This window comes from Phytophthora infestans, genomic scaffold, assembly GCF_000142945.1.
Source record: "Phytophthora infestans T30-4 supercont1.74 genomic scaffold, whole genome shotgun sequence".
Classification (NCBI taxonomy): Eukaryota; Oomycota; class Peronosporomycetes; order Peronosporales; family Peronosporaceae; genus Phytophthora; species Phytophthora infestans.
Window position 1 is genome coordinate 280195 of NW_003303685.1, and position 9692 is coordinate 289886.

Below are 9692 nucleotides of genomic sequence, written 5' to 3' on the forward strand. Positions count from 1 at the left end.
GAAACACCGTTTTATCAGCGTTGTCGAAGTACACGACGCCCTCCTTCTGTTTCCGTGTCAGCTTGTTGTTCGCCACACGCACCGCTGACTTGAACCCCATGCCGCGTACAGCATCATCCGTTCGTAAAAAAGCGTCATCCAGGTCGCCCAGTAGTGTCTTAAATAGCACAGATCCGCCACACTCAGAGCTCCCATCCATTGCTTCAGAGTCAATGGGGTGGTGGGGATTCCGCTGCTCTCCTAGCAACGCACTTATCTGATGGATGAGTCTCGCTTTTTCAACTACCTCTGCCCTCAGTAACCCCCTCTGCTGTTCCGCTCGCATTCGTCTCTCCAACTGTCGTGAAGCAATTCCTCTCCACGCGCTGAACATCAAATTTCTTGCTTGTTTCTTTTTTGGTTCCAATTGAGCGGTTTGTGAGCTCGTCAGCTCAGTGGAAAGTTCTGTTGCTTGGCGCATTAACGCTTCCTTCTCGTTTCTTATCTTGTCGCGATAACGCCGTCGACGCTCACTAGCTTGGGCGTGCTGTGATTCGCGTCGACTTTCGGTCGATTTTGTGTCATCTTGTAGAGCTTGGCTCTTGTCCTCCTGTGACACCTTTGATCTCGTTGACGTTGAATAAATTCCATGTTCAGGCTGACTAGTGACTGGGCTGATGCCGGATGCGAGCCGCTTCTCAGTCTCCGCTTTAAGCTGGTGACTGGACAAGAGGAGCGTGTCCTCTGTAGGTGCTCTGTCTTCCTTCCGATTTACCTCATCGGCAGCGTCGCAGACACCGCTCTGGTCTAGAAACGCTGCTACCTCGTTTAAGAATGCGGCGTCCTCCATCTCAATTCAGAGTTCGTAGTGACGGGGGTATGAATGATTACAGTATAATGACCAGAATATGTAGCTACTACTTCGTATAAAGTATTAATATCTGTATCCCGCATAATACCACAAGCAAATAATGCGCCAAGAAAGGGAACAGCCTAAGAGATCGCGATAATGATAATAATTGGAGCGAGCGTCGTGTACCTCGTGTTGCGGGCGAAGCGGAACATCACATACTGGCGGAGAATGCGCTTAAAATAGTGTGTATTGTTGCGTACATGAACTATGAATCTCAGTTTTTGTAAATCCGTTTTTTATACATGCACAGATATATTAATACGACTGAATATGATTAATAATATGAGTATACTTGTACACATGTAAGAGTACCGGTAAATTAAGGCATGTTTCTGTACGTGCTGGCTTTTGCCAAAGTGCTTACGATGTACATGGACAGTGATGACCGAAGTGGGAATGATTGCTAATAACCTGTAGACAAAATAAGTATACACACGCATAAGTTTTGGTGTATACAGACCGGCCCCAGTTTTCGCGCCATCGGGCGTTTAACCCTTCCACGATGGATGTACAAGGGCGCTTGTTTCGCCCTTTAACCCCAACAAGAAATGATTGAGGACAAAGCAGAGGACCAAAAGTTGGTGACCTTGCTCGGCCTCAGTTTTGGTAGATGCTCCTGTGAATGTATACAGAAATGTTTCCCTGTATTTGCTCTCTATTATACAACCATACTGAACTAGCAACTCTTTGTTAAACCTACGCGGCATTACATGAGGTGCTGTGCCGTAAGGTGTCTAAAATGACTTCTTGGAGAGTGTTTTGTCCTTAAGTCAAGGACAAAGGTCGTCAAATTCGAGAGAACAATTATGTATAATTTCACAGTAGCGTCGGGTGCCTCGACTTTCATATCAGAGGACAAAATCACTCGGAACTTGACGATCTTGTTTCGTTCTCATTTTAAGAAAAAAAATGTTGGGGTTAAGGGATTTGCGTGCATTTTTTCCCTCAAGATTAAGACGTCTGGTGCAACAAAGGACATGCAATACATTCGTCATCACCCAGTCCTACTTTGTTCAAGATGAATTTAAATTTTAGATTGCGTCACCGTGCATATTCCTAAAAGAGTACCTTCAATTTGTAAAAGGAGAAAAATGCTACCTTTTAGAGGCAAATGACTTTATTCTATAAAGTACTACGCAGTATAATTTACCCGAAAGGGTGAGGTTAGTTAATTTTTTGGTAGAAAAATAAAGTGAAATACGGATAGTAGCACAAAAATAAATTTTTTTTATTGTAATATCGAACATTTCTGTTGATAAAAAAATGCAGCCGAGAGGGACGACGAAAAGAAGCCACGATCCGCTGCAGCAGGTACAGCCAAGACAATTGGGTTCAAGGCTTGAACTTCAAGCGAAAAGCGACAAGAATCGCTATTGGGTCACTTGCTGAGAGTATTTTTGATAAGGTGGCATTGACGAGTGTCGGTAATACGTTCCTGTGATAAATTTACGAAGGATCCAAAGCTTGCACTAGCCTATTACCAGCTTTTCGGATCCATCCCGGTGCCTTTGTCATCAATAATGAGCGTCTTCTCGCATTAACAATTACTAGCAACGTTCACGCAGCACTTATCAAAAAACCTACGCTAAATATGCAGTACCCCTAGGGTCAATCTGTGTACTATTGCTTCAGGTAACAATCGCGCAATTAAACCCTGGGTACCCACATCGCCAATAAAATAACATTGGTTATGCTGTTATCTAGCTAGAGCTGTCGTCCCAGTATAATGCTTTTTAACTCAAAAATTGAGTTTGGTGAGCAAAGATTTGTGTGCTTCAATACAAGAATCACTATGATATATAGCCAAATCCTTTATCGCCCACCCCCGCATAAACGGGGTGCAGTACGTGTACTGTATAGCTAAGTGGTCGAGATGACCAACAAATCTCACATACCTACTGAAAACCTAAGGGTATTTTGTAGGAGTACTTTAGCTTGGTCCGTCGATCCGTCTTGGCTTTCAGTAGTATTGAACAAAAAGTTCGGTACAGTCAGCAGCGCCGACATTTCCGGTGGATGCGCCATTTTGAATATCGTTGATAAACTCCAGCACGACAGAGACACGAGCGTATATTCCAGGCAAAACACCACACTCCTCAGGTCCAAAAGTCACGATACCCACGACCACATCTCCCACGAGAAGGGGCCCACCCGAGTCGCCACTGCAGATGTCTTTCCCTTTTGCTTTGTCAGCACAAATCATTGAATCGTCAAACAGGGATTGTTTGCCGGCTTCGGCGTACAATCTAGCGCACTTTTTGTTCGTAATAATTTCGACATCCACAGTTTGAAGGAGTTCACTGGATGTCTCGTTGCTCACTAGCCCCCAGCCGAGTGCCGTAGCCATCACACCGGGCTCGTTGTCCGACCCGTCGACAAAAGGCAAACGTGCTGGTTGAATCTTCGACGGCGTGTCCAATTTGAGCAATGCCACATCATGTGTGAGAGGTGTATAATCGGTTCCATTGTGGTAGGCGAAAAGCCTCAACACCTTTTTTTAGTTCGGACATCTGAGAGCTCCGGCCCGAGCTATGCTCCGATCCGATGGAAACTACCATGTCGATTATCGGCCTGTCCAGACAATGTCCAGCAGTAAGGACATACTGAGGCGCGATCAATGTGCCTCCACAAAACAAGTCACTCTCCAGGCCGTAAGAATAAAGTCCAGCCATGTACATGTGTTTGTCAATTTTCGCATTCGAGCCACCATAGATGCGGCTCTCCTCCTCCGATGTTAGAGCGGTTGTCATTTCGGAAAAAGAGAAGGAATTCACGAGCGCTGCAAATGATACGGATAATAAACCGACTTGAACAGCCTTCATTTCGGAGAACTGGAGATGCTGCTGAAGAAAACTGGATCGGCCAGCGGATGGAGCTACTATAAGCGTGACAAAAGAGAAATGAGCTCTGGACAATTGCGTTTTGGCATGCGCAACAATACCCGTCATCATCTTGGCGCATGGTTACTTTGTTGGAGCCGGTGACCATCACCAAATATTATCCTTTCTAGCCATACGTTGTAGAGTCCAAGCTGTGGGGTAATTTGCCACATGGGTTGTACAGTACATGGCTCGTGCTGCACGAGCCACGATCATGCAGTACACAGGGCACACAGGAGGCAGCACATCGAAGTATTGTACTCATAACAGAGGCCTAACTTTCGTACACGTCCTCGTGCTGCAATGCTATTTGAGAACGAAGCATTTAATCATTCTTGTGAGTTGTAAATGTTAAGTGAAATAAACTTAGTCAGAGGCTTTAGCGTGTTGCACGAGCGTATAATGCATGCAGAACGACGACAACAATTACAAGTTTAAAAATGGGTTATTTTATTGAACTTTGGATTGTAACTTATTCGACATACATGTATCTAGAACTACGTAATTAGAAACGAATCGTACAGTATTCAGCTACGACCCCCTACAATTCCTCTATATGCACTAAATCGTGCGATCAACTCATTAGTGTGTAGGCAGCTACTGCAGTCTAGAAGTTGTTGAGTGAATTGCAAAAACACCAGCTCCCCCATTTGTGGGTCAAGTTAACTTTGTACACTCTGTATATACATCCAGTATACTCTGCATACATTGTCTTTATTCTCTGCCATCTAAGGGCCAGCAATACTGAACACCAGCCATCACTCGATCAGCACTGCTGTAATGGCTGGGTAAGGCTACATGTCCCCAGCCCACTACAGACATCATTGGATGTTTATCAATAGTGTCACTAAGAAGAGCATCAATTATCACATCGAATTGAATTCAAAGAATGGTAAAACCCATCCTAGGTATGAAGCTCAATCTCAAATCAACAATAAGCCTTTTAAAAACGTCGTTTGGCGTCGACATGAAATAGCAAACTGAATGTGACTGGGGACATTTAAAAGACTTAACCTGGCGTTTTCGGCAGTATATTACTGTCGGCTCATTGTCTCGCTATGATGAATCCTCATTTCACAAGTTGCGGGGCGTTCTTAATACACCATGCCTCGTAAAATCTGATAAATCGTTTAAATCCTGAAGGACTCGACCACCAGCCACTTGACGCCAATCTGGCTTTGTACAGCTCCTTGACGTCCGAGACAGTTTTTCCTTCGCGAACCAGCTCCTCAAACCTTGGCGTCAGTTTCTTCTGTTCCCAGCGCAAGTACCCACTTTTAACCTTAGTAAACATCCCCTTTAGCTTTTGGCCGATGTTGCGCTCCTCAGCTTCGTCTTCCTTCTCCTCCAATAAGAACGAGAGTTTCTTTTCGTTTTCGAGGACCTTTTATTGTCTGCCAAATTGCTGAGAGGATCCCGACCGGACGTCAGCTTGGCGGGCAAAGCCCCGTCCTGCATGTTATCCGTGTCCTTTGCAACACTCGAAAGTGCAATGATTAATGGTACAATTATAACCCGTAGTAGAAGACGCATCGTTGGTATTTAAGTCGTCGAGTGGTCGGTTGTCGAGTGGCAGGTGAATTTCGAAGTGAAACGCTGGACAAAGAATTTGATTTTACATATATGTATATCATAGATATAGTCGTTATCGCCACAAATTGTGCATAGGCAAGAAGAGAGTTACGGTTTTCTTGATCTTACATGCCAGTCGTTGTGACGACTAGTCTCATCTTGAGATACAGTACATCTACCCGGTGGAAAGCCAGAAAGATTACTAAAGTGTCTACAGTGGGAGTTTACGGTACATGTACCTCATCTCAAGAGAATCGGTGAAAACGCCTGAAAGATTACAAAACTGTTTACCGTTTCCTCCTGATCTTATCCGATCTCCACAGTTCTGTTACGTCCAAGCTTCTCCTTGAGAACTCCTTCTTCTTCTCTTTTCGTTACTGCCATCCGCTGTCCTCTGCGCAAAAATCCTGCAACAAACTCATGCTCATTTTAATTGATCATGTAAAGTAATAAATAGGGGTATTACGCTAAAGTTTATCAGAAGTGAATCATATTTAATTTATAAAACTGATATTTTATGCGCGTTTTTTTGCTGTCAGAAAAATATTACCCTGAAAGGTCTAAATAATCTTGCTTTAGCTTTCTGATTTCACTCCACCACTGAGTCGTGTTGCTTAAAAGTGGGTATGTAGCTCAGGAAGCGGGTGTAGAGATTCGAGTCGACGCAGGAAAATAAGCTGATAAAAATCTGGGCTGTGGTGCCCTCTGATCGCCACCGTACACTCGGTTTTGAGATTGGCCAGAATTTGCCGACCCCCTACTGGCTGAACTGTTATAAGCTGTCACCTGGCCGACGTTAGCTCCATGTGGTGCCAGTTGGTAACCCCCGAACAGTATTGAAGCCGCCCGAGCCAGTTCGAAACGCTTTATCGCCAGTACCGGTAAGAATCAGTCGCCCTTCCGTATCGTACCGTGGCTGACGTTGCCCGCTAACTGCGTTGGTGCTCCCAGTATTCCTTCATACCCGGCCACCACAATCGTCAGGGTGGTTGGAAGCGCATCTGCGAACGGTGCCTGCCCGCCGGGACCACGGACGCCGCCGTCGCTTGTGAACAGAGCCCCACTAGCGTTCGCGCCTCTCTCTGCTTGTTTCCCGATCGTTGCCTTCAGGCCGATACGATATCCCTCGCCGTATTCGTCGACTTGGAATACCGCGATGCGTACGGTCTCATTTAGAGTTTGTGGGTAGTGTCCTCGTACAGAAGCAGCTGACTGTTCGTTTTGTATGCCACACAGGAACGCATCGACAATCCACTCTTCACCAACCTCTATCTGCCACAATCTCGCGTAATACTTGAACGTACTGCACGAGTCACTCTCCAACCATCTGCCGTCTCGCATTCAGATGCACGACGACTTTCGGCGTCGATCGCTGCACAAGGTTATTCGCTCGTAGGAGCGGATCTAAATGGTTAATATCTGGTTCTTCTCTGAGATGGAGGCAGCGATGGCGCCAAACCACCGCAGAGTCTCCCCCACGGAATTCGCCGCCACCTCCAGGTATATCAGGTGCTCCTGCCACGTCCCACCGAGCGTAACCTGTTGGCGCTTGATCTCATTTTGTATGCTGCGCAGCCACGTGTTCACCGGAATGGCGTCATCGACTCCCTTGAACTTCGGGGCCTTCAATTGTTTCAGCTTTTTCTCCCGCTGAACTATGTTCGCCATTGGTTGTTGCACGCTCGCCGTCTGTTGCTGAGTTGGTGGCTCTACTGGCCGCTGCGCGGTGCTACCGGTGGTTGCTACGCTTGTCTGCCCGCAGCCACCTCGGCCACTAGCTCGTCATCAGCGCCACGTCCGCTAGATCCCGCATTGCTGTCCCGGTCGCCACCGCCGTTGTTGTCGTTGCCGATCATGACTTCGATGTCGCCTTGGTTCGTCGACGTGAGACCGGTCGTCACGCGAATGTCCGCGCTGGTCGCCACCAGGCCTCTCCCGTCGCCAGTATCCAAGATGGACACTTCGAGTGGTTTCGACTTCTTCTAGGAACGATGCACGTCCCCAGATTGCAGACTCAACTCCGTTCGCTGCTCTTTACGCGACTTCTTAGTCATCGGTATCCGATCTAGTACATTTCACAGATTGCTAGACTTCGTTCACTTAAATATTAGTGCCGCTCCGGATTCGAGCCACGCGGGACAAGCTAGCCAAGTATACTCCGAATACTTAGCCCAGACGCTCATTGTAGGACCACCTGATCGTTGTACCCACGGGCGAGGGGGGTACGTCATGCATGACACGCATGCGTCGTTTATAGCCCAGGCGATCCAGTGGATGCACAGCCATTCAGTCGCTCTCGTGCTACTCGGCTATATAGCGGAAAAGTAGTAGACGCACCCCACCGCGTCGACTTCGGTGCGATGGCCCACTTGCCGACGACATGCAATATACGGGGACATCCGAAGGACGGTCACTTGGCAGTCCTGAGCGACCTTCGCTTCCACGGCAAGGGGACGCCATTCCGGCTCCCGTCACGAGGAGGTGTGCCTTAGAAACACGTCCTCCTCAGCCCCAGTGGTCGTAAGCCACTTCCCCCCCCCCGCTCTCTATACACACTAGCCACTTCAGACAACCGCCTCAGTACGCACCAATGCCCTTTTCGCTCTACGACCCTATCTGAAAGGCTCTCTCTCAGTGTTGGGGAGGCCAGCCCTGCAGACCCGCATAACTCCACCCGAACGATTAGCTGCTTAACCTTGAATTCTCCTGGCTAGATTGCAACTGAGAGTTGGGCGTCCAGGACCGGCCGTCCAGTGCTCTCCTACGAAGTCTACCCTACCCTACTGACTGCTTCTCCTTCGTTCGTTGTCTCCTCTCCTTGGGTTCCCTTGCCTTCGGCGTAGTCCGTCCTTGCGTCACCTCCCCTGCGCGATCTTCGCCCTTCCGACTCCTCACACTCTGTACTCTTTTCGACTTCTGGCCGGTGCCTTCAGTCGAGATCGCTGCACGCGTCTGCTCCAACTGTCAACCGAGCGTCACGCAGTCGTACGCGCGCTTCGCCTACTCTATAATAGTAATCATGAATACGCTCAAACACTCTTATAACTAATGAAGTCTTAACAGAATGCGTTAAAAGTTTTCGGTGCAAGACACAAAAAAGGCAAACGCAATCCATAAAAAAAGGTTACTCCTGACTCAGTCCCTCACCTTGTTCCACACCCACTTGTTGCCGGAATACTTGATGCCGTCCTCTACAGGGCATCCACCGTGAAGACTCATCGGGTCGCCTTGTCCATTGGGCAACATGCTGTAGAAAACGATCACCTTCCGCTTTTTCGGTGACACCTTCAGTCCTGTGCTACAGTCTTTCATCGATTGTGGCCTGGGTGCACCGCCCGCTCTCGGGAAAATCGTGTGTCCGCCCTTGGCCACGTCCGACATGTACCAGAACACTGTGATCATTCGATTCTTGTACCCGTAGTCGATAGATTCCAGCACGTGAGGCGAGTTCTTGTGATGTTCCACAGGGAAATAGTCTGTATGATGGTCATACTTCTGCGTCTCCTCGTAACGCAGCACCTGCACGTCTTCTTGGTGATCAACGGGCACCTTTGTCAAGTCAGCTACTCTCTGATCAATCTCATCGAGCTTCGAGTGCTTGCTGGACGACAGGAAGTACGTCGTGCTCGTTCGCCAGTCTGTGGCTGCTCGGTCCTCGTGTCCGTCCATCAGCGTCACAGTCGACGGCTTCAGATGTTCCAGCGACAAGGCCATGATGATGTCGATCTCGTCGTCCTTGAGGAACTCGTCCACGCTGAAGACCAGAGGAGTCAGACTCAGCGTCTCGAGCACCACGTCGCCTTTGCCCGCCACTTCTTTGACCACAGCTACAAATTTTCATTTAAAGTTTCCAAAAAAATTGTCAAAACTGGGGTTATTGAAATATTTCCCACAACTTACTCTGATGTCCAATTCGAATACCAGGCCAGATGAACTGGCCTCCTTCGAAGAGGAAGACGATCTGGTTCATTATGTCCTCTAGTGTCTCTCGTCTCGCGCCTTCGGGCGTGAAGAAGGCGTACGGCTGCTTGTACTTCCGCGCAACGTCATCTTTTGGCTCCGGAATCTCCAGCGTTTTCTCCAGTTGCGTCTTCAAGTCTGCGAGATCGTATTTACTCTGAATCTTTATAGACGGCGCATTGCCGTCCTTGAATGCTGTGATGTCCAACCTGTAAGGGCGTCCGCCAATGTCCACTTAAGCCATACACTTCAGAGAGAAAGAGAGAGAGAGATGACAATGTCCACTTACTCTCCCTCTGGATGATTCTTGTGGATGCATAGAATATGGAAGCCCTTCACTGGCAGCACGTCAGTCACATACTGCTCCGCTAGTGTACAGTCCACGCCAT

General features: G+C 48.0%; 1 protein-coding gene across 1 annotated transcript; it reads right to left on the reverse strand.

Annotated features, from left to right (window-relative positions):
• Positions 1-8478: 8478 nt before the first annotated feature.
• Positions 8479-9692, reverse strand: PITG_19004 (uncharacterized protein; the record flags this gene model as incomplete). Its single annotated transcript, XM_002997448.1, has 4 exons — positions 8479-9170; positions 9244-9512; positions 9589-9597; positions 9688-9692. 4 exons carry the CDS (start codon positions 9690-9692, stop codon positions 8479-8481), a joined length of 975 nt encoding a protein of 324 aa, XP_002997494.1.